The 24,618-nt window shown below is 53.1% G+C and overlaps 1 protein-coding gene across 1 annotated transcript in view; it reads left to right on the top strand.

The window, feature by feature from the left end:
• DGAT2 (diacylglycerol O-acyltransferase 2) overlaps positions 1 to 23,005 on the top strand; it is a 31,693-nt gene extending 8,688 nt beyond the window's left edge. The window contains exons 2-8 of the mRNA XM_030333960.1: positions 6,212 to 6,340; positions 11,663 to 11,770; positions 12,163 to 12,233; positions 18,573 to 18,777; positions 19,395 to 19,569; positions 19,953 to 20,155; positions 21,818 to 23,005. Coding sequence (XP_030189820.1) covers positions 6,212 to 6,340; positions 11,663 to 11,770; positions 12,163 to 12,233; positions 18,573 to 18,777; positions 19,395 to 19,569; positions 19,953 to 20,155; positions 21,818 to 21,972 — 1,046 coding nt within the window. The 3' untranslated portion in view covers positions 21,973 to 23,005. The remainder of the gene's footprint in view (positions 1 to 6,211; positions 6,341 to 11,662; positions 11,771 to 12,162; positions 12,234 to 18,572; positions 18,778 to 19,394; positions 19,570 to 19,952; positions 20,156 to 21,817) is intronic.
• Positions 23,006 to 24,618: the final 1,613 nt, after the last annotated feature.

Genomic DNA, 24,618 nt, shown 5'->3' with positions numbered 1-24,618 from the left:
CTGTCTGCTGTGTTCACTGCTATATTCCCAGTGCCAGGACAGTGCCCGGCACCTCGTAAGTGCCCGGTGCCTCAGGCCTTATCTCAGTCCCCACCCACCTTCTCCCAGGAGGCCGCTTTTGGCTACTCAAGCCCTTTCCGGCTTCCCTGTTTTTGGCTTCTGTTTTTGGTGCACGTGAACCCTGTTCCTGGGTGGTTAGCCTGCCCTTTATAATTACCTCTGAGCCTTTGGTCCCACAGTTGCCCCCAATCGCAGCACCCACTTTTCCTTCCTTTCACCTCCCAGATCTTGTCTTCAAAGCCCTGTGGAGGCCGTGCTGCCTCCTTGGAGCCTCCTCGGCCAGTACCTCCACTCTGCCCCTCTTCTCATAACACGCAACCTCAGGACCATGCACATCTAGGGAAATTTTGCGCTTGTTCCCACTCTGCTCGATGGTGGAAGCAGTGACAGTAGCTTCCGACAAATCATCCGACAAATGCCAAATGTACCATACATGCATTTTTCCCCCATTTACTCTTCCCAGCAATCCTGTAAGGTGGGGATCATTCTCCTCATTTTATAGGTGAGAACACTGAAGCTGAGGGAGTCTAGGTGACTTGCCTGAGGTCACAGAGCCATGTGGTGTAGAGCTGGCCAAGGGTCCTTTCTCAGATTAAGGGGATTAGAGCTCAGATCCTGCCCCTGCATGTACAAGGGAAGTCCGGGAAGGCCTGGTTTCATCAGCCTGGGCGTGGCCTCCCGGTCACTGTGCTATCAGATGTTGGGCAAGAAGGTGTTCGCACACCCGTTCCCACTGCCACCCCAGCCTGAGCTCTGGGATGGAGGGTGTCTGGCCCCACTGCTGTAGGCAGCTGTGGCTTAGCCCTGGCGGTGGCAGCGTGACCTGTGGGAGCATGTGGGGGTGGAGGTCACATCCCTTGTACAGCCAGCCCATGGGAGGATGTCCCCAGTAGACTCGGGGCCCAGTTTGGGGCCAAGCAAGTGGCCCTCCCTCGGGCAGGGGCGTGTTCCTAAAGTCTGGGTGTGCACTGGCTTGTGTCATGGGGACCAGCCCTCGTTGGCTTGGCCTCATAGGAATGATGAGGGACGCAGAGCCCCAATACCAGCCTCGAGTCCTAGCTCTCCTGTACCCTGACCTCAGGCGATGGGTTTAATGTCTTTTGGCTTTAAGTTGCCTCAGTTTCCATCTCTGTGAAATGGGGCTTGCCATCCCTGCCTTGCCTGCCTTCCTGGGGAGTGCCGTGGGACACTGAAGCCCCATATAGATGGGGTGGCTTCCTTGCTGGGTGTAAGAGAACTGCTCTGGGCTTCTCTGGCAGCTCCACTCCCTCTGCCCTCCCCTGATCTAGGAGCAAACGAGCTGTGTAAAATAAATGGTGAGATGGATGGTGCCTGCCTTGGAGCAGCTAGTTGAATTAGCTATTGGGAACATTTCTTCACAGGACTCGTGAAGTTAGCCTGTAGCTCGGCTTGTCTCCTTCCATGAAAAAAAAAAAAAAGACATGTGGGTAGTGGGTTCTGTTTGCATCACAGGGGGGAACTCACATTCAGGGAGGGAGAGGGAGGCCCCCTGCCCCCCCTCCCCCCGACCTCCACCCTGGCCAAGGTCCTCATTGAGGGCACTGGGGCCTTCCTGTCAAGCCACTTCCTGTCCACTCACTCGGACATCCAGGCCTTCAACTGCATCTGCGGCTCGTGGTCTGTTCATTCATGTGTAAACCTCTGTGAGCACCGTCTCTCACCAGGCCCTGCGTAGGGCACATGGACGAGTCAGGTGTGAGCCCGGCACCCAGCAGACGCTGGCAGAGGAGGCCGGCCAGCAGGACTGGTGCTGAGAGGGCGGGGAGGGTGCTTTGTGCTGGGGAAGGCCAGGAGAGGGCGGCGTGGGAGCAGAGTAGACTGAGCTAGATGCTGTCACTCCCTGCCGGCCCCACCCGGGGCTGGAGGACAGTCAGGCTAAGTGTGAAGGCGGCGGCGGTGGTGGCATCTGATTGCACACCAGCTTCCGCCACAGCCCGGCAGAGGAGCTGCTGGCAGCTGGGTGCTGACCCGAGGGTACCCAGCTGAGCCTCACTTCCCATCTGCTGGGCAACTGTACCAAGCCTCTAGGTGGTATCCCCAGGAGTTTGAGCAATCGCAGAGATCGCTCATTTTACAGATGGGGAAACCAACGCCCCGAGAGGTAAAGTGACTTGGCCAAGGTAACACAGGAGTCGGTGGCAGAACTGGGACTGAAACCTGGAGGCCTGCTACCACTTCACTCACTCCATAGTATGCCTGCTCCTGGTCTTCCCCTATGAAGGAAAACAGGCCATTCATTCTCCCCATCCCCTCCCAGCTTTCCCCCCACTTGGCTGTGGGGAGAAGAGAGAAAGAACTCGGGGGAACCTGCGGCATAGGAATAGAATCCAAGCCAAATCCAATTTGCCCGAATTGAGTCCAGCTGTGCCACCCTCTGGCTAAGTGACCTTGGCCCTGTCACTTTTTTATCACCTTCCAAGTGGGAGTGATGATGCCAAGCTCACAGGCCTGGTGAGGAATCCGAGCGCCGGTGGATAGTACTCTGTGGGTCACGTGGGCAGCATGCCTCTCACCGGCCGTGAAAAGAGGCAGCTGGGGGGGCCTGAGGAACAGCCAGATCAGAGACCTGCTCCTCCTCTCACTCAGCAAACCCGTCTCAGTGTTTGCTCTGGGCCAGGCACTGGCAGGCCACTGGGAACCCAGACATGGATCAGACCCAGGCCTGGCCGCATCTTGGGAGAATAGATTTGTAATCTGCGGTTAGTACGAGTGGAGGGGCCATGGGACCCAGAGTGAGGACTCCTTTTCTCTCTCTTATTTCTCTGTTCCATGGGCCTCTCCTGACTTCATTCCAGACAGGCTTTCTCCACGGGCAGGGGACAGGTATGATGGCTTCTGACAGTTCCAGGCTTGCATGGGCTTCTGACTTCATAATCCCAGGGAAAGAATGATAACCTCTCTGCAAAGGCTTGGCCATTCTGGGTTTCAAAGGACAAGCTGCCTTATCTCATTGTCAGGGTCTCATCAGGTGGGCAATGCAAAGAGGGGCTTTCTGGGCAGAGGAACAATGGCTTGACGTCTCTTATGTTCATAGGAGGCTTCCACTGGGGCTGGGGTTGAGTGTCATGGGTAGGCCAGCAACAGGGCTGGGTTCTGTGGTCAGCCAGGCTGGGATGGTCTGGCCCAGAGGCAGCTAAGTGGGCCAGGCCTGAGGAAGGAAGGCAGCATCCCCCTGGCCTCCCACTCCGGGTAACACCTCACTCTGACTTCCACAGAAACACCTGTCACTTCTCAGTGCACTTGGCATTTCCTACTTTGTTGCAGAATGGGCTGTGGGAGATAGTTGGGATAAGACAGGGTGAGAACAGGCTGGGCAGCGTGGAAAAAACTGGCTCTGGCCGCTTGCCTTGGGGCTGGTGTGAGACCCTCCGGTTCCTTCTTTCTGTCTGGTTATTAGGGTGAAGGTCACACACCTTCCAGCACTCTGGCCACATCTAATTGTGAGATGAGCTTAGCAGATGGATTTGGATTAGGCATGAGGAAGAACTTGTCTTTTCAGTTGTTTCAACGGGGGATATGTCACCAGTGGGGAATTACTGTGTGGCCTCTTCCCAAGCAGGAGAGCTCCATATGATGAGTGGAACCAGTCGGCTGGCCCTCACCCAGAGCCCTTTCCTTTTTTTTTTTTTTTTTTTTTTCTTTCAAAGGCTGTATTTTTAAGTAACCTCTATACCCAATGTGGGGCTCAAACCCACAACCCTGAGATCAAGAGTTGCATATTCCACCGACTGAGACAGCCAGGCGTCCCAGTGAGCCCTTTCCTTAAGCATTCCTCAAGCTGCTGACCTCAGGGTCCTGTTTGCAGTAGGCATTGGTCCCACGACCATTGCCTTTTATTCCCTGCCCAGCAGAAGGTGGAGGTCCCAGCTCTTTCCCCCACCTCCGCCCCTGCTCCAGACTACCCTACCTGAGACTTTGGACTCAGGATCTTGTTAAAATGCAGACTTCGATTTGGCAGATTCAGGCTGGAGCCTAGATTATGCATTTCTAAACAGCGCTCAGGCCGCACTTGGACGAGGAAGGTGCTGGAGTATATTCTGTCTTCTCTGCAGCCACAACACCGGGACCCAGACCTTAGCTGCCACGGCTCTTACTTCACTTCATCCAGCACAGCTCAGGAGGCAGAGCCAGCAGCAAAGCCATGACTTGGGAGGCCAGCCCTGGGATCAGGGGTTCAGGCCTGTGCTTGGGCCACACTTCTCTCCCCCATGTATTTACACAGGCCTTTCCCCACTTCTGGACAGGTTTTCCAGGCCCTGAGCATAACCTGTCTCAGATCTGCTGTGTCCCACGTACAAGTACAAGAGCCCTTTGTGCTTGGCACCTGCTGTAGGGGAAAGGGAGGCACCATGAGCTGGGAGCAGGAATCCTGGGTTCCAGCCCTGGCTCCACCTCCTACTGCCTGGGTAACCCTGAGCAAGTCAGTGCTCCTCCTCAGTCACCTGAGCATCTAATGGGACCCTACTCGTTGACCCCAGGGGGGCCCTCAGGCTCTAGCATGGGTTTTGGGAAAGTGTGAAGGTAGAAAGGGCCCATGGTGGTAGGGTTTTTATTTAGAGGGCCAAGGAGCATTATGCCAAAGCCTCTGGAATGCCTCTGTGGCCCAGCTTCATTTGCTTTTGTAAGTTCACGTACGACCACCTCTATCCCAGTTATGCCCATGGAGTATACAGGGCTACTCAGCACCCATAGGTGCCATGCCCTGGGGATATGGCAAGGAGCCTTGGCGGTCTTGCCTGGGGTCACATAGTGAGTGGAACCGAGGTTTGAATTGGCGTCTGGGTCTTCTGCTGTTCCATGACCCCTTCCTCTGATCCATTAGACCAGGTACAGGAGACAGGACTGGTATGTCTGCCTTGAGGTCTGGTGTTATCTGTGTGTCTCCTAAAAGTCAAAGCAATTGTTAACTCTCAGCAGATGAGGGTTATGTCCCTTTCTAAATTCCGCTGTGACCTTGTTGCTGTCCAGATTTTGAAGAAATGCAAAGGCTTGAGTGTAAGCCCCTAAACCCTCTCCCAGCAGTAGGCCAGGATGAAAAGTCAAGAGACCCTCAAAGACAAGATTGTGACTCAGTGCTTGGGCCTTGCAGAGTGGCTGGTGTGAAGGAATGTTTGACCAGCGCACAGGAAGCACTCAGTGAAGACGTATAGAGTGCAGGGTATGCAGTTGGGGCTCAGCAGATGTGGGGGTTTGAAGTGACCCACTCCCTTTGGCCCAGATGCTGAAAGAAGTAGGCTATGGGTGAGGAGCCTCACCCACGCTCTTCCCCAGTCCTGCCTTTCCTGCCATCACCAGGCTTTCTGGTCCTACTGCCTATTAGCCACTGGAGTCCAGGGCATCATCCTGGGGGCACAGCCAAAGAGCCAATTAAGTGGGCACATCTTGGCCTAACTTCTAGGCTTGGCACCTGCTTGGTAGCAAACATAATTACCGCCCTCACTAACCCAGGCTTCCTGAAGCTCACTGGCCGTGGGGTCCTTTAGGGAAGCAAAAGCTCCTGCTTCGTTCCTCTCTGGGCCCCAAGCTCTGGGCACTGAGATGAAGCCGAAAGTGTAAATCCCTCTGAAGGTGGTAATGGTAGTGGTGGTGTTGGGTGGGGACAAGAGGGCTCAGACTGCTGGAAAAGGGGTCGTGAGGATGAGAGGGGGCAGGGACTGGGGTACTCAAAGTACACTTGGAGAAAAAAAACATTGCAAGTTGGATATTGAACCTCTGTCCTTGGCCTCACAGGCACAGATAGTAAAGATTAAATATTTGTACTAGATCCAGATAAAGGATAAGGACAGGAGTTTGATTGGGGTGAAAGGGGGAGGGAAGAGAACTGGAAATTATGGAGAGCTTCCCCCCAGCCTCTTTGGATACTTCATTTGGTCTCCAGAATGACTCCACGAGGGGAACACCATTCCCTATGGGTATCTGTCAAAGCTGGGGCACAGGGAAGTATGCGAACAGCCCGGAATTACAAAGCCACTGAGTGGCAGGGCTAGGATTTGAACCCAGGGCTGTCTGATTTTGTGGCCCATGCTCCTCTCACATGTAGGAAAGTGTGTATGTGGGGGTGGGTTCGTGTTGGGAACTCTGAGGCTGGAAGGAAGGGTGGTAACAGGCTGACCTGTCCCCTCTGCTGCAGGCACTGGTTCCAGCATCCTCTCCGCCCTCCAGGACATCTTCTCTGTCACTTGGCTCAATAGGTCCAAGGTGGAAAAGCAGCTGCAGGTGATCTCGGTGCTACAATGGGTCCTGTCCTTCCTTGTGCTTGGTAAGCCAGGGCTTAGCGGGTGAGGGCAGGCAGGGGTCTCCCCAGCAAAGGTGAGAGCAGGAGCTCTGCTCTGCAGGGGTGAAGGGTAAGAGCATCTCTTGGGTGCCCGATCAAGTCTCTACCCGTAGGCATGGGTGAGGACTCAGTGAGATGCAGTGGGAGGCGGTGGTACAGTTCCCATTTCCCAGATAGGAAACCCAACTCTCACGTAAGGTAAGTAACTTACCCAAGTCACAAAAAATTGAATCCACCTCTGTAGGACCCCCAAAGCCTGTGTTTTTCCCACATGCCACACTGCCTACCCACATCCATTTTCCAGTAGGTGTGCAGCTTTGCTTTAGTGTGGTACGGTGCGGGTTTGAGTCGTGACTCTACCACAGGCAAGCTCTGTGACCTGGAGCTCTCTGAAAGTGTTTCCTCTTTGCAAATGTGACAAAAGAGCTGCTGACTCCATGCGTCCTTTGTGGGACTTGAAGATAAGGGATGAGAGCCTGCAGCACAGGGCCTGGTCACGGTGGGCCCCCGTTGTATGGGAGCTGCTGTTGGGATGTGCCCTCAGACACCCTCCCAGCTGTCGGTACCCTCTGCCCGACACAGTCCCCAGCTACTCCCTCTGGCGCATTTAAAGCCTCTCTCTCGCTCTCTCTCTCTCAGCCCCTCCCCTGGCAGTGCTTTGGCTACTGCAGGTCCAGCTTGGTCAAGCACTCGTTCCCTGGCCCTGGGCTGCCAGACCAGAGTCGGGCCGTGGGGGATTGTCTGGGAGGAGGAAAGGGCCCCTGTGCGGGCCAGCCCCTGCTCTCCCAGCAGCCTCGCTTCTTCCCCAGGCTCCTGCTTTCTCAGCATAGTGAGTGGCCCCCCAGCAAGTCAGGGCAGAGTATCACAGAGCACATTCCAGTGCCTGTGGAGAGTCCTTCGGGGCACACCACTCTTTAAGATTGTCCGGGCTGATGGGGTTTATCACGAGTTACCCTGTCAGTGCAAAGCGACTGTCCTTCCAGGAGGCGTGGGGGCCTCTGAGACCACATTTCCAGGGCAGTTCCGTGCTGCCCCTCCCTTCCTTTGGCGGGCAGCGGGATGGGACAGGGTGCTGTTTATCAAGCCCCCACAGTGTACCAGGCACTTGATGCGCCTTTCCTTGACTTTCTACTTCACAGGTGAGGAAATGGAAGCTTAGAGGCTCGGTGACTCTCTGAGACTGTGAAGCCCGTTAAGTGGCACAGTTGGGATCTGGGTAGAAGCCCAGTGCACCCTCCAGGGAGCCCACCTTCCCAGAGAGCTCAGAGTTAGTGGACCTGGTCTGAAATAGCCCCTTTTCACCTTTAGGCCCAAGAGTGGGCTTTAGGGAGAGGACCATGAACCCTCCAAATTAGGTGAAGAATTATATGTGAGAATATGTGTACCTTTTTCTGGGGTGAAGGGCAACTACGGTCCTCAGATTCTTACAGGGACTTTACGAGGTCAACACAGGTCTGGGGAACAGAGCCCATTAAACTGGCTCCCTTAGGGCTCAAACCACCACCTTGGACTACATTTGGCCACTTATAAGGGTCCTAGAGTAGAGAGCCCAGAGGGACAGAGCCTTACCCAGAATGAGGAGGAAGTAGTGGGACCAGGACAGGACCCCATGGGTACAAGTCTCCCAGACACCTGCGCAGCCTGCTGTAGCAGGTCCCTCTGTCCCCACTCGTACCAAGAAGCCCCCACTATCCCCGGCTTAGTGGGTCAGAGCGTGGCTGACAGGGAGCAGAGCAGCAGGTAGAACCCCAGTCCATGCAGTGTGCAACAGGGACTGGCCTCAAGTTGAAGGTTAACAATTGATCAAGTCCAACATAGCTCAGAAACCGGCCCGGCATCTTCCCAACGCCCTTGTGTAGGTGGGACCCAAGCCCGGTTGGATGGGTAGGTGTGCTGAGCTGCCGCTAATTATTGCCCTGGGCAGCCCGCCACTCCTTCCTGCTCCCACCCAAATCTGCTGGCAGAGGCTCATCCCGTGTTACAGAGGCTGCTCTGGCCCCATCACCTACCTCTGAACAGAGTGACTCTTTACCATTTTCGTGCAGTGGACTCCTCTGGCCTTGTGGCAAAGGCTATACGACTTCCTCAGCGTGTTTAAATGTGTCATGCAAAGGATAGGGGATTTCAGAGAAAACCAGTGACATTGAAGTGTAAATATGTGTGCATTTAAGAAATCGAATTAGATGTGCAGTAACACGTGTGCCTCTCTATTATTACGTTAAATAGAAAGATCTAGCAGCAGGCTTAATGATTACTACAATTTTTTTTACCGTTACTATAATTCTTAAGTAGTGATGAGAATAAATCATTTTTTAAGATATCTGCCACTGCTGTAGATGGGATACGCAAGCACCTTTGTTCTCTGTTGGTGTCACTGCTAATCCTACGGGGGTGTGTTACACGCGTAAATGAAGGAAATACGGAATTTCCCTAAGATATGGGTACAAATTAAAGGTGTTATTTTGTTCCCCATCCAAGTCTATGGATCTCCAGAGGGGACACTTAGCTGTGTGTTAAGCTCTTTTTCACATCGTCTCATGTAACCTTCCCAACACCCTGTGAGAACATTGAGGCTCAAGGAGGGGCCGTACCTGATGAGTGGCGGAGCTAAGGCTTCACGGAAGAGCACGTCCACACTCATCACGGGCCTGCTGCCTCCCTGCCACTGAGCAGTCACAGGCCACCCTGCTCACAGGCCTTGGTGACGAGAGTTTTGAATCACCAGCTTCACCCAGATGTGGGGAGGGGGCGATTGTGAAGGTGGCCATGGGCCTTCCACGCATGGAGCCAGCAGGGTCTTTAAGTAGTTGTTTTCACTTCATGGACCCTGTGATGGGGCTTCCGGCTGCAGCCCTGTAGCCCACGATGGTGAAGCAGGGAACCTTTTGTTCAGAGGACTGGGGTCAGGCTCTGAGAAAGGAGGCCATTTGGTGGGTTCAGGTCATTTTTTGTTCAGGAAGCCTTTTCTGGGCTGATTGCTAGGGCTGGAGAGGTAAGTAGGGCACTGTTCCAGCTCCCAGGGAGCTCAGGCTGAAGGGCTGTGTGCAGGAAGTAGTCTGGCGCATGCTGTGGACATGTGGGGCTTAGGGAGAGTGGCCACCTGGGCTGAGAAAGTCCAGAACTAGCATACAGTCTCTAGATTCTCCATGGGTTCTCTCTCTCTCCATCCAGGCTGCCTTAGCACCAGAGTGAGGACAGTAGGTAGGGATTCTCACCCTCCCAGAGAGCCCAGACATTGAGGCAGTGGGGCATTGGGGCCTGTGGCTCAGCATCCCCTGGTCATTCTTCCCCTTAGGAGAGTTGGGGGTTTGATGGCAGCTAGATTTCCAGGATGCTCAAACCCTAGCCTGAACCTCAGGGCCCTCCCTGCCCAGGCCCTACCTGGAGAATCCGCCTTGCCTCTCAAAGAGCTTGGGTGCCTGTTGGAATCTAGAGGGCTAGAATGGCCCTTGTCCCAGGCTTAAGAAAGGGCACCAAAGGCAACTGCTCAACAGTGTGAGTGACTTTGTTAGTGACCTTAACTTAGGCATAGCCACTCACCAAGCTGCTTCAAATACTTCCCAGTTTGCCTTTAACAAAGTTTTGTAGACTGCAAACGCTTCCCTAGAGACTCACCTTCCCCATCTGTGATGTCACGCTCCTAAGCTGGTCCTGAAAAGCTGGATGCCCGGTCACTCTATGTTCATTGCCCCTTCCAAGATAGTTGTGCTGTATTCAGCTACCTTGAGAGAGGTTAGCTCAGGAGTAGAACAGGACTGGATTGTGGATGACAAGGGCCCACCATTTTCCTGCTCTTAGGCTCATGGAGAGTCCGTCCAGACCTCCCCTGTCCCTCATTAAACCAGAGAAGGCTCAGCATAACGGGAAGAAGAGAGGGCATGGGTTGCAGAGCCGGGCAGCCCTGGAGCACCCATGACCAGCACAGGGCCCAGCAGAGTGGGCATACAACAAGGGTTGACTTCGCCCCCTGAGCAGTGGAGAGGGTGCTAGACAGAAGCCACGCTTCTACAAGCATGAGTACCTGCTGCCCCCAGCCCTAGACTGAGTGCCAGGGAGCAAAGAAGATGTGCCCCCCTTCCCTAGTGTGAAGAATTCAGAGGTGAGAGGTCCGTGTGGAAGGGTAGTGTGATACTGGAGAACAGATCTTGAAACGATCTGGTCTGAGCTAGACCTTGATGGCTGGGTAGAAGTGGGAAGAAGAGAGGCCCTGAGGAAGCCGTCTAGGGGCCAGCCATGAGGTAAACCAGCTCTGGCACAGACCTTCCTTCCTTTCTGTGCCTCGTTATTCAATGTTAGGGCCGGGAGACCCAGAAAGGAGTGATTGCATGGAAGCTGGACCCAGACAGTCATCTGGGGGCCCTGTTGGGGTTTTGCAAGGGGGCCTATGGGCTCTGGGCTTTGGCCTGGGACTGCCTGCTGCTCCATTACGTTGGTAGAAGACGGCCCTCCTCCTGGGGCAGGAATCCATCTCTGTCAGGTCCCTCTGGTGGCAGTCTGGGGCTTCTGATTTGGGGTGAGTTTCTTTCTTTCTTTTTTTTTTTTTCTTTAATTTTTAATGTTTTTTATTTTTTGAGAGGGAGAGTAAGAAGGAAGGGGCAGAGAAAAGGGGGGACAGAGGATCCAAAGCAGGCTCTATGCTGACAGGCTGACAGCGGGGTTCAAACTCATGACCGTGAAAACATTACCGGAGCTGAAGTCTGAAGCTCAACCCACTGAGTCACCCAGGCGCCCTGATTTTGGGTGAACTTCTAAAGCCTGGTGCAAATTTTGGTTTTACTGGTCCAGCTTGAGTTTGAATCCTGGCTCTGCCACCGTCCTGCTGGGTGACCTTGGGCATGTTACCTCCTCCTCGAGCCCTGGTGTTCTCATTTCCAAAATGGGATAAAGTCTCCCGGCCTCACACATGAGACAGTGGCTCCACCCAAGTCCTGAGATGTAGAGGCACTTGGCAGGTCCCTCCCTGTGTCCACGGTAATGGTGGGGGGGTGAGGTACCGGGGTTGGGAGAATGTGCGAGGAAAGGCCAGAAAGATCAGCTCCAAGGATGGCTTCCCCAGCACTACTGCCCAGACCACATGGAGCCCATGAGCCCCTCGACACCAGGGACGCCCATCAGAATCTAGATGAGGCTCTTGTCCCCGGAAGCCTGCTCCTCCCCAGGCTGTGGCTACAGGCCTTCTCTGCCCGCGGCCCCAGCTGTGCCTGGGCCCTGTCATTGGTGAGCCTTTGCCCAGGGGGAAACGGAGCCCTCCCCCCCGCCCCCCGGGGACCACAGGGACTGATCTGTGGCCATCTGCTTCCCCACCAGGAGTGGCCTGCAGCGCCATCCTCATGTACACATTCTGCACCGACTGTTGGCTCATCGCTGTGCTCTACTTCACCTGGCTGGCGTTTGACTGGAACACGCCCAAGAAAGGTGAGAGCACAGCCTCCCAGCCCCACCCCCTCGCCCTTGGGACGCTCCCTCCTGCCCACCGTGAACTTCCTCAGCGTGAGTGCCGCCCCTTTTTCCTTAGCACTTACTAAGGGGAAAGCCTGGAGCCAGCCCAGGGGGTGGTCTGAGGTGTTAAAAGCCCCTCAGAGGGCACCACCCAGGTCCTCAGAGGAGCTCCCATTCAGTCAAGGGTTTGCATAACGTGAGGGAACAAAGGTGGCAAAGGGCCTGGCAGGAAGGGGGGAGGAGATGCTCCACAGGGTGGTAGGCCCCCAACTCAGGGTTTCACAGGGGCTCTGTCTTATCTGCCTTGCCCACCCATCACCCGCCCCTACTCCCACTCCTTCTCAATGCTGTATTTTGTTTCCTGGAAGGTGGCAGGAGATCACAGTGGGTCCGAAACTGGGCTGTGTGGCGCTACTTTCGAGACTACTTTCCCATCCAGGTAAAGACTTGTGGGTGTTACCTTGGGTATCAGGACAGAAATGGTTGAGAAATCGGAACTTAAGCCTTAATTCATCCATCCACAGTTACCAAGTGTGCTCAGCTGAACCATGTGACCGCTTCCACTATGAACATATGTTCATATTCTACCCCAACTGATGCAGGATTTGAGGCAATTTGGGATACATACAGTGTGATACCGGGTAAAAGGAAAAGTCAAGACTTGAAGGAAAAAATACTAGTATTTCAGCCATACGAGTCCAACAAAGTTGCAGAGGTTGAGCTTCGTGGTCAACTCTGAGCTTCCTGGCAGCCAGGGCAAACATGGAAACATGATAGTTGTTGGTTTTTATTTTGGGAAAGGAAGAAGCTTGCAAGTTTCTTGGGGAAACAAGACTTGTTCTAGCATTTGGCTAAAAGAGGTTTCGGACACTGAGATCCTTCGTGATAGAAGGAGCACATACGATAGATATTATGGCCGTTGCTTGTCTGCCTTTGAGTCAATATTAAAGGCACAACTTAAAATGGCAGTGATTTATCAAGAGCAACACTAAGGTAGTTTCAAGTCCATCTGACCTGAACCACGGGCGCAACTTAAAGCAGTAAGTGTGGGGGCTTTTTTTCCTTCTGAAGCTCTTGAAGAATATCGCTTCTCTCGGCCAGTTGCAGGTAGGTCGCTGGGGCTCATGACCCTGGGAATTAGAGCCCAGGAAATGAGATGTGCAGTGAAAGAAGAGCGAGGCCCTGGTTGCTGAAGTGCTCAGGGGGAGGCTTCTGGAAGACATGCTCCTAGAACTCCATCTTAAAGAAGAGTAGCACTGAAGAGGCATGGAAACCAATGAGCACATAGGCACCTGAGTTTGAGAAGAAGTCTGGAGCGTGGGGGATGTTGAAGAGGTAGAGTAGAGAAGGAGGATCTCCATTTATTGGGAGCTTTCTAGAAACCAGCACCTTTCTTCAAGGAGCTCCCTTTAACCCCCACAGTACCCTGTGAGCGGGTATTCATTTTATCCCCCTTTCACAGAAGAAAAGCCTGAAGGTCAGAGAGTAATAAAGCTGAATGAAGCTAGGAGCAATTTGAGCTGAAGTTCCAATTACTGTCTTGCCTCAAGTCTGGACTGTTCCCATCACAGCACACTGTCTCCCTGTACGGCAGAGCTGTAGGAAATAAGCTCACATAGGTACTCAGGCTTCCCTCAGGCTTGGAGGATGTAGGCTCGAAGAGCCCAGTATGACCTTCAGTGAGGCACCATCCCTACCAGCATGCAGTCTCCCCACAGTCTCCCCAACGTAGTCTAAACCTAAGTTGGTCTCTGAGTTTTCTTTCTTCTCTATCATTGGCTGCTCTGGTACACACTGGTCTTCTAAGCACCTGTCTTCTCTGGTGCCCACCTCAAGGTCCTGATGGTATAAATGGTGGCTTGGTCTGGACTTTTCCTCATCTTTTTCTGGCCGTCGGCCGACAGTTTACAAGCCAGGCTGGCAAGGCAGAGGCATGTGGGCCATGGTGCATGTGGGCAATGCTGGGGGGTTGTAGCTAACTCTGGCAGAATCCTAAAGGTTTTTCCTGCAGGGGAAAGACCTGTCTGGCCAGCTCGCTGAGCATCCCAGCGCTGGTACACCCTAGCTGCTTAGGGTAACCCAGAAGAAAGCAGTGGGGTTTGAAAAGCAGAAGCAGAAGCAGTGTGTATGAGAGTGAATGTGTGCAGGGTGGTGTATGTTTGCTGTTGTGAGTCAGTGACTAGACATCCTGGCATGCTGCCTGGAGGAGGTGGCCAGGTAACCCTCCATTCCTCCCCACTGTACTCAGTATTGGGAGGGCGTGCCCTTTGCACACCCCAGTCTGAGCCAGTTTTCCCAGGATCCTGGGGGCCAGAGTTCCCACTCCTGCCTTTCCCTGACTCCATCTCTCTGGCTGCAGGGGGTTCAAGGCTGTTGTTGCTGGGACAATACTGTATCATAAGACCCAACCCGCTCAGTCTGGAAGTGAGAAAACTGAGTCCCAAAGAGGGGCAGGGTCCAGTCCAGGTTGCACAGGAAGTCTGTGCACTAGAATGCAAGCCCCAGGCTTTTCCCCACTAAATTCCTATTGCCTGTTTCTCTGGAAGAGCTGCAATGCCGGATTTCCCCATTGGATTGAGCCCCACTTCCTGGGTCTCCCTCTCTCTGCCTGTGGTTAGAGACCTGGGTTAGGTTCCTGCTCTGTCACTCTATTCATTGACCAACAGTTTTTGTTCCCTGTACAGCACTGGGCTCTGTGCTAGGCATGGGGACACATAGGAGTCAGCCCTGGTCCCGTTTAGGTGGGCTCACAATCTGGCAGATTCTGCTAAACTGTCACTTTCTGCCCGTGGAACCACAAGACACACTTTCTCAAGCTCGCTGAGCCTCGTTAGCCTCACTTGCAAAATGGAGCTGTTATTATAATAAAAAGTGGTCAATTATGATTGGATGTGAGGGATTATGGCCTCTGTTCTCTCTGCCGGGATCCTTACCTCAGGGGCCAGGCACCAGTGATTAGAGCAGCCTGTCCCTCTGGAAACTTCCTCAAGGCCAGTAGCCTCCTCCACCCAGAACAGGATGACCCAGTGACCCTTGGTCAAAGCTGGGACAAACAGGTGCCCCTCCCACTGATGTCCACATTTCCAAAAGAACCAAAACAAACCCTGTGTCCCTTTTCACACTTCCATTCCAAGAATTCACCTGGGAGTTGGAGCTGCAGGGCACATGTGAGCTGGCCCTGGGAGGGCCCCTAGGCACCAGGACCAAAGCCAGCCTGGGCATGAGGCAGGCCAGGGCATTGAGCCTCAGCCTGGGCTCTGCGCTTACCTATTGGTGATCTTGGCCCAGCCCCTGATCCTCAGGGCTTCAGGCTCCTCTTCTGTGCAGGGAGGGTTTGGCCTTGGTGTCTTCACGTCAGGGCTGACGCCCTGTGGTGTTCTGTGTGGCCCTTCTGGTCCTCCCGCTTCTCCTGGCCTCATATCAGTGGTTATGGAATGATCTCTAGCTGTATGCACCCACCCACACCTCCCCACTCCCTTCTTTGCATGGCGCTTTGCCACTAGAGCAGCTCAGTGAGCCCTCAGAGCCTCCCTTCTCCCCGCACAGGAGAGCTCATGTGTTAGCGGCAGCCACCAGGACCACCAGCTACCTGGAGGAGGAGAGGAAGTGCCTGGGTCACTAATCCCTGAGGAATAGGCAGGATCTTTGGAGAGGAGATTAGGAAAGACTCTCTGAGCTTAGAATTATCTATCTGTCCATCTGCTCATTTCCCAGACGGTCCTACTGAGGCCCAGGGAGGAGGGATTGTCCCAAGGTCCCAGAGCAAGGCAGGAGCAGGGCAGGTATAGGAACCAAAGCTGTTGGCTTCAGGGCCCACGTTCTCCCTCCTACGTTCCTCTGCCTTCGTGCAATGCTGTGTAAGCTTAGGCAAGTCTCTGCTCCTCTCTGGTTCTGAATTTCTTCCTCTGTTTGGTGCCAGGGTATGACAAGCCTATCTGCGCACCTTTCTTGCCCTAGGAGGCAGCGTGGGAGAAACAACTTGCCAGGATGTGTTCCTCACTCATGTTAGCAAGCAGGCCTGGCCTGGGAAACTTCTGGGGCTGCGACTCTGCCATGGGAAACAGGGGACACAGGAGCCAGCGTGTCAGTGCCTTCCTTCTCCCTCCAGAATGGACGCTCTGTCCAGCCTTGGGGGGCAGGGGAGTGTGGCATGAAGACAGATCAAAGCCGACCAGATGCCTGTTCTTCCGGTGACTGCCCCAAGGGCCTTTAACCTGCAGTGTACCTCGGGGTAGCACACTTAACCAAGTGCCCCACCAGATAGACACATGGGGGGAGGTGATTTAAAGAGCCAGCTGGGCTTCCACCAGGTGGCGCACTTGATCCCAGTGGCTCAGAGAAAAGCCCACTGGGTGGCCTGGTCTAGAGGTGGAGTAGGATTCGCTGCAATCTCCTTTCTCTAGGCCTCAGTCTCTACCTTGTGATCAAAGAAACGGCCTAGGTCAAGGCTCCTCCAGCCCATTCTAGGTCTTGGACTCCCAGACCCAGCATTCAGTCTGGGGCAGGTCACCAGTGCGGTGCTGGCTGCTCAGTTCTTACCTTGACACCATCCCATCGCCTAGAAGCCAGCCCCAGGGTCCACTTTACTGCGAGCTAGTGTGGTGGGCATACCTGCTCCTCAGGAGGCAAAATCTCGGAGCAGTTTCCTTGCAAGGCTCATGTAAAGCCAGGCCCCCTTTACAACCCCTCGCTGCCCCCTACCCAATAGTCAGTACCTACACTGCTGCTTTTTCCCGTTTATGTAGGGGGCAGCTTCGAGTTGGTTGAGTTCTTGAACAACTTGAATGTGCTTGCCAAAGGCAAAGAGGAAGAGGAAGAGTAAGGAAAGCCCAAGCAACAGAGGGTGAAACTCATAGGGTGTTGCTCGCGCACATTCGGGCAGTTACCAAACTGGGAATGGTGCCGGCCACCATCGACACCATCCCCCTCAGGCCTCTGTCACCTGAAGTTTCAGATGTCAGCTTCCCAGGGCCAGCCACCAGCACCCCCTCGCCCCAGATTGAGCACAAGATCCTTCCCTCAGATGGGGATTCCCAAACCTGGAGTCGTGGTAAATCCGGGCTCCTGACATTCTGCTGTTGGCCCATGCCTTGCCTCTAGCTGGCACCAGTGCAGGGACATGGGTACTTTCAAACACAGCAAGTAGGAATGTTATCGGTGCCACCCCTCTGGAGGCAGGGCAGCCCACAAGACCAAAATGTTCATACCCTTTGACCCAGGAATTGTATTTCTAGAAGTTTGTCAAACAATCAGATATGTGGACAAAAATAAGATACTTATGGAAGCATTCTTTCTGAAGGAAATTTTAGAAGGTTTTTAAAGATCCATCAATCGGAGTTTGATTATAATTCTATTTTGTACAGCATAGCTGTGTGACAGAATAATGCAGCCATGAGAGACATGTTAATGAGGGATCGTGGTAGGAAAAATAGTTACGATATGCTTGGTAGAAAAATGATATCAACCCTGTGCCCTTAATTTTGTGGTTTTTAAAAAAGAGCATGTGTATATTTGAGTGACAAAAAGGATTCAACACATCAGAGTGGTTTATCAGGATTGGAGATAGGACAGGTACTTTGGATTTTCTTTTTACTTCCCTGTATTTAAACACAAGTTTGTTAATGTTTATTTTTATTTTTGAGAGAGAGACAGAGCGTGAATGGGGGAAGGACAGAGAGAGCACCAGGCTCCAAGCTGTCAGCACAGAGCTGACACAGGGCTTGAACCCACGAACCATGAGATCAGGACCTAAGTCAAAGTGGGACGCTTAACCGACTGATCCATCCAGGCACCTCTCCTGTATTTTTTAAAAAATGTTTATTTATTTTTGAAAGAGAGAGAAAGGGAGAGTGGGGGAGAGGCAGAGAGAGAGAGAGAGAGAGAGAGAGAATTCTAAGTAGGCTCTGCAGTGTTAGCACAGAGCCCGATGTGGGGCTAAAACTCACAAACTGCGAGATCAAGAGTGGGACGCTTAACCAACTGAGCCACCCAGGTGCCCCTTTTCCTGTATTTTTTAAATGCTCTATGATTATTTATTACTTGTCTAATCAGAAAAGAAGTGATGTTTTCTGAGCCAAATGCCCTTGCTTTCCATCCCTTTCAGTGCCTCTACCCCTACCAAGTTCCTTGCAATGCTGGGTAGGTGCCTCAGGGTATAGGGAAACTATACCACCCACCCCACCCTCCAGGCCACCAGCCCCAGGGGAGGGGGCAGCCTTCTGGAAGCCAGTCCTTCTTCAGAGCATCCCAGCTTTGTTGATAGTACCACAGGTCAGCTGCCTGGCCGTACAGCTGATCCCCCACCCCCACTGCGGCCGGCACAGGGCTATTGCTTGCCTGACTCCCCAGCAACGCAGCTGAGCCTTGCTGCCTGGAAGGAAGTTTCCATTCAGGCCAGCTGCATTGTCCCTTTTCTGCCCTAACTGAAGGATGTGGACTTTACCCCAATGAAAACTGGACACCCCTCTTTATCTGAGAGCAGCAGGGGTTGGATGAGGAGAATGGGTCCAGGAGGAGAGCAGGGTACAGATAAGGGGAACTGTTGTGTCTGGGCTGGAGAAGTAAGGGCATGAGAGAGAAAGTTTCCCCCTCCCTTCCTGGGGACTCACAGTCTAAATGCCAATTGCCAAGAGTCTGAGGTCAGGTGTGCAGAGACCCTCCGGTCCTTCAGGCCCAGAGTCGCATCGGGCATGACACACGCAGTCCTTCCCCTGTCTCCTGGGCGTGCCCCGGTACCCTTCTCCTGGCAGTTTCCTCTGACCTGAGTTTTACCCTGCAGCTGGTGAAGACACACAACCTGTTGACTACCAGGAACTACATCTTTGGATACCACCCCCATGGCATCATGGGCCTGGGTGCCTTCTGTAACTTCAGCACAGAGGCCACAGAAGTGAGCAAGAAGTTCCCCGGCATAAGGCCCTACCTGGCCACGCTGGCCGGCAACTTCCGGATGCCGGTGCTGAGGGAATACCTGATGTCTGGAGGTGAGAATCTGCCTGCCCCTGCTACACCCTTGTCCAGGCCCGAGCCTTTCCACCGAGCAAGGTGATAGAGAGGTCAGGGAGCCCATATACCGTGCCCCAGCGGCTGGTCCTGTGCTCAGAGGTGCAGTCGGCCATAGGCATGGTGGGTCAGGGCTGAGCAGGGTCATTCATGCATCCTTCAGGATTCGGTTTTGATAACATCTTCCCTACGATGCTTGCTCTGACTCCTTTTCTGGGCAACCCAGCCCCTGTGCTGCCCTTTGCACAACCTAATCACTTTCTGTGGATCTGTCCTTATCCACCGGCCTGCGGCCCCTGCCACCCTGATTCGCTGGGATCCCCAGCACCTAGCAATAGCCTGGCAGTGTTAGGACCTCGGGGATTGTTTGCCAAATGAACAAGTTCCCTAAACAACCTTGTATCATTATCTCCATTTTACACATAAGTAAGCCAAGGCTCAGAAAAAGAAATAGCTTACGCAGGGCCATACAGCTTCTAGTGGCTGGGTTAGGTCTGGAGCCTAAGGCCAGGGCTCTTTCTGTTTATGTTTGGCTGTATGAAGGGGGTAGGGAGTGCATTTATGGGCAGCCCTGACTCTATGTCCTTCTCCCTGCCAGGCATTTGCCCTGTGAACAGGGACACCATAGACTACTTGCTTTCAAAGAATGGGAGTGGCAATGCCATCATCATCGTAGTGGGGGGTGCAGCCGAGTCCCTGAGCTCCATGCCTGGCAAGAACGCAGTCACTCTGCGCAATCGCAAGGGCTTTGTAAAACTGGCCCTACGCCACGGGTAAGTGCCTCCTGCACACACATGCACACGCGTGCACACCAGCATGCACATGCATGCACAGCCCTCCAAAGCTTTGTTTGGCCCAAACAAAGCAACTCCTTGCTCCTAGAAGCAAGGCCCAAACCCCAGGAAGGCATAGATGGGAATTTGCCATCCTGTGGGAGAGGAGAGGTTGGATGCCAGAGCTTCAGACCAAGTTTGCCCAAGTGTAGCCTGAGTGTCTGAGTGGGGCAGAGATGCAGCCTGTGTTTCCTGGGCTCCTGCAGGTGGGCTACAGGCCAAGCTCATGTGCAAGACTGTGCCCTGGGGCCAAATAAGTCATGCTGCTGGGAGATCAGAGGCCAGCAGTTAGGGTGTGACTGACTCTGGCTTCTCCCTTCCAGAGCTGACCTGGTTCCCACCTACTCCTTCGGGGAGAATGAAGTATACAAGCAGGTGATCTTTGAAGAGGGCTCCTGGGGCCGATGGGTCCAGAAGAAGTTCCAGAAGTACATTGGCTTTGCCCCGTGCATCTTCCATGGCCGAGGCCTCTTCTCCTCTGACACCTGGGGGCTGGTGCCCTACTCCAAGCCCATCACTACCGTTGGTGAGCTCCCCTGCCTGCAGCCCCTGAACTCGAGGTGCCCACTGCTAGTTTATGGTAGAGTTAAGATTCACATGCAGGCCCTCTGGCTCTGATGTCCATGCTTTAAACCATGCAGCTGTGGACATGTTTGGGTGCTGATGGGAACGGCCAGTGGGGGTGGAGATGGTTCCATCACTGTGAGCCAAGCAGCGCCAGATGAGAAAACAAGACTTAACGGTCCGTGTTTGCAGGGCCCAGGAGTCTGTCAGAGAAGATCAGGAAGACCAGTCTGTCAAGCAAAGACCAGGAGGGGGTGTGAGGGGAATGTACAGGGTGCTCTGGGGGGTGGCAGTGGACCTCCGAGAAGCGGTGACTCTTCCACTTCTAACTGAATAGGAATTATCTAGCAAAAGACAGGAGGAAGAGAGGTTTTTTTTTTTTTTTTTGGTCAGAAACATTAGCTTAAATGAAGTTCCCGCAGCAAGATTGTATAGATTTTTGAGGAACAGAAAGAAAAACATCAACATGACTGGAGCATAGTCCTCTGAGAAGTATAGCAAAAACTGGCAGCACTTGTCCCTCAGCTGTATTGTTCTGGGTGTGTGTGTGTGTGTGTGTGTGTGTGTGTGTGTGTGTATGTGTGTGTGTCTCACAAGCCAGAGATCACACAAAAGTGCGTAGGCCGCAAGCCATGGACTTTAGGGGCCAAAGCTCACGTAGATATTTTGAGTTATCAGGGTCAGGTGTTTTGCTTTGTATTTGTACAAACACTAACTGCCTGCATCTTGGGTGACAGGACCCAGACTCACTCTTGACTCTTGTTACGTGCAAATCCTATACCCGGTCTGACCGCTCTGAGGCAGCAGGGACATATCCATGCACACGTGTGGCTGGAGAGGGACAGGCTCCTGTGGGCAGTGTGAACTAGTTTGCTCTTCACCTTAAGAATGGAAAGCTACTTGAGGGCTTTGGGGAGGAGAGGTTCAGAGTTGCATTTTAAAGTGATTCTTGGGCTGCTGGATAGAAAATGGGTTAGAAGAATCAAAAATGGAAGCCACAAGACCAATGCGGGATGCCCCTGTGGTAGCCACTAGGGATGAAGGGAATGGCAGTGGTGATGAGAGAAGGGCATGCACTTGGGAGAAATTTCCGAAATGTCTTTGCCAGGACTTTGGGATGAGTTGAATATGGAGATGCAGAAAATAAAGCAATGAATGGATGTATGAATGTTGGGCTCCTCCTCCCTCAGCACACTTTTCAAAGCATGTCATGTGATTTCAAAATCCTAATCAAAGTCCTATGAGGAAGGAGCCCCATGTGACAGGTGAGGGAACTGAGGCTCAGAGAGGCAAAGTGACTTGCCTGGAGCAGACCAAGAGCAGAGCCATTACTTGGTCCCATAACTCTTACATGGAACCTTCCAACTGAGTGCCTTCGGAGCAGCCAGTGTTGATCCCACCTGCTGCTTAGTGACTGTGTGGCCTGAGGCAGGTCCCTTCCCGTGCCCTGGAGCCTCCCATCTTCTCCCCTGTAACAGGGACAACCTGAGGTGGAGCACGTTTGGCACAGTTCCTGGCACATTGTTGGCACGTAGAGCAGGGTCACTGCTATCAACATCATGGTAGACTCTCAGGGGGGCCCGAGTGGATTGACTAACCAGAGGCCTCTGCCCCATCCCTGCAGTGGGTGAGCCCATCACCATCCCCAAGCTGGAGCACCCAACCCAGCAGGACATAGACCTGTACCACAGCATGTACATGGAGGCCCTGGTGAAGCTCTTCGACAAGCACAAGACCAAGTTCGGCCTCCCGGAGACTGAGGTTCTGGAGGTGAACTGAGCCCGCCCTCAGGGGCCAGCTCCTAGGAGGAACCAGCTACAAATCGTTTTCTACCAAGTTCTCGAATGCTTTTTTGTTCTGTAAATTTGGAAGCGTCATGGGTGTCTGTGGGTTATTTAAAAGAAATTATAATAATTTTGTTAAACCATTACAAATGTTAGGTCTTTTTTAATAAGGAAAAAGTGAATATTTCCAACTCTTTTAGTTCCAATTTGTCCTGTTCTAGGTGGTGGCTGATGCATTTGGGCCTTTATGGTTTCTCAAGCAATCCTTCTTCTTCCTTCCCCCAAATTACAGACAAAACTCAGTCCTGGTTAACTGGGAAAGAAGGACAGCCACTGGTGACTCAGACCGGGGTTAGGTTATCTTCTTTTTACTTGCAGGATGAGGGGCAGGAACCACTTCTAATACAAACACCTCTATTCTAAAATACCTACCCCACACTTAACTGCAGGCCTGGCCCCTCATACCAAGGGGAAGACCTGGAGGGCACAGTTGTCCCCAACTTGAAGAGTGCAGTAATGAGCATCTGGAATGCTCCAGCTCCAGTCCAGTTAGTCTTTTAAATCTGAGGCCTCCAGGGTAAGAACCAGGGTGGCGATCAGCCTGTGCTAGGGACAGCGCTGTCCCAGATGCACCGCCTCCAGGATTAGTCAGCCACCACGTTGTAGTTGGAGTGACTAGTCTTCCACAGGGTGCTGACAACATGTGCCCAGGACAGACCTGGACTTGGCCTGATTCACATGTTTCCCAGTGGCCTCGGTTTGTTTAGCCCATAACCCAAGTATGAGTGTGAGGAAAGAGTCCCTCTTCCTGTTCACAGAGGGGCCTGGCCTTCTGAGCATGACATTGGTCTTAAGACAGGAGGCCCCCAAACCCAAGCCTCACATATTTGTGCCTTTCTGAGAGGGGAGGAACCAGGGAAGAAACTCAGCCCCTCTGTGTGTTCTGTTTTCTCTTGATGAGATGATTGTCCCATGTCACACTTTTGTAAATTCCAAAACAAATAAATGAAAACGAGAGTTCTCTGTGAGTTATTGCTGGGACTTCACCTGCATCTTGCCCCTGACACTTGGGGAGGCTATGGTCCCATCTGGGCTGCCTGCCAAGCCTTCCCCCTTGCTCCTTTGGTCTATGTGATCTACACGCCATACGTTAGTATTGGTTATCTTTTCATGCGTAACAAATGACTCCACAACACAGTGGCTTCACACAACACTGTGTCCACCACACAATCTGAGAGTCAGTAGCCAAGATATAGCTTAGCAGAACCCTCTCCCTCAGGGCCTCTCGCAAGGCTACAGTCAAGATAATCAGACAGGCGGCAGTCGTCCTCATGCTTGACCAGGGGAGAACCCACTTCCAAGGTCATTCACGCGGCTGTTGGCAGCGTTCACTTCCTCACTGGCTATTGCCCAGAGGCCACTCTTGCTTGCTTGCCACATGGGCCTTTCCATGGAGTAGTTCATGGAACACAACATGGCAGCTGGCTTCATCAGAGAGAGTAAGCAGAAAGAGCCAGAGAGAGAGTGTGCAAGGTGGAAGTCACGTTCTCTTATAACTTCATCTCGGAATGTGATATCCTGTCACTTTTGCCATATTCTCCCCATTAGATCCAACTCACACTCAAGAGAATGATACACTGAATGAATGCCTAGAGGCAAGGGTCCTTGGAGCCCCCTCACAGCTGTCTACTGTGTGTGGCAGAGGGTTACTGTCCACTTTTAAGGTCCTGAGATGGCAGAACTAGAAGGGTCCTCCGTGGATCACTCAAGCCATATTCCTTGCCTCTGGCCTCAGTTATACCACAAAGAGGGAGAGCTAGCCTGCTGCTGCTTTAATGATTTCATGCCACACCCGGGTCCCCCAAGATGCCACCTCTCTCTGTTCTAATTCCATTTGATTCAATGAGTACTACGCAGCTGGGAACCCCTCTTAGCTGAGACCAAATGACCTCATTCCAACTTTCCCACCGCCTAAGTTTCTTTGCCATTCATTCTTCCACTTCAAGGACTGCTCCTCTGTGCACACAACATGGCGTGCCTGGTTGAACTGGGACCTCAATGTCAACCTGGGATTTGAAGGGTGACTAGAAGTTGGCCAGGAAGGAAATGCAGGGAAAAGCAGCAAACAAAGACAGGGGAAACAGCACTGCTGAGTTGAAGGAGGATGTGGTGGTAGATGGGTCTGCAATGGGGCTTGGCTTGGAAAGGCAGGAGAGTTGATGTCTCCAGAGTGAGCGGGAGGCCGGGCGGCAACAGGAGATACCCTCAAGGGGCAACAGAGGCTGAATTCTGTAGCACTAGGCAGGCCTTAGGCCCCCAGAGTTCAGGTCAGAGGATTTCCTTGAGGATGGAGGAAAGGCCTGCTTTCTGATGACAGTTTCAGCCCCACCCCAGCCCCAGTCTGAGATTAGCCATGACCTTTAGCCTCTGGCCCCAGGCTAAGCCTGGCCCTAACCTAGGCCACCCCACAAAGATAGGCCATTACTCTCAGCACTAATTTTTTGAAGATTCAACACCTGTTGGGCATGAGAGAACTTCTTCATCTTTGCTTATGAACAGTGACAATAAGCAGGCCCCAAATACATCTAGCAGCAGCCTGTGCAGCAGCCTGTGCAGAGCAATGGGGCGGGGAGGGGGGGTC

Source organism: Lynx canadensis, chromosome D1, assembly GCF_007474595.2.
Source record: "Lynx canadensis isolate LIC74 chromosome D1, mLynCan4.pri.v2, whole genome shotgun sequence".
NCBI lineage: Eukaryota > Metazoa > Chordata > Mammalia > Carnivora > Felidae > Lynx > Lynx canadensis.
This window is presented reverse-complemented; position numbering and strand designations above follow the sequence as displayed.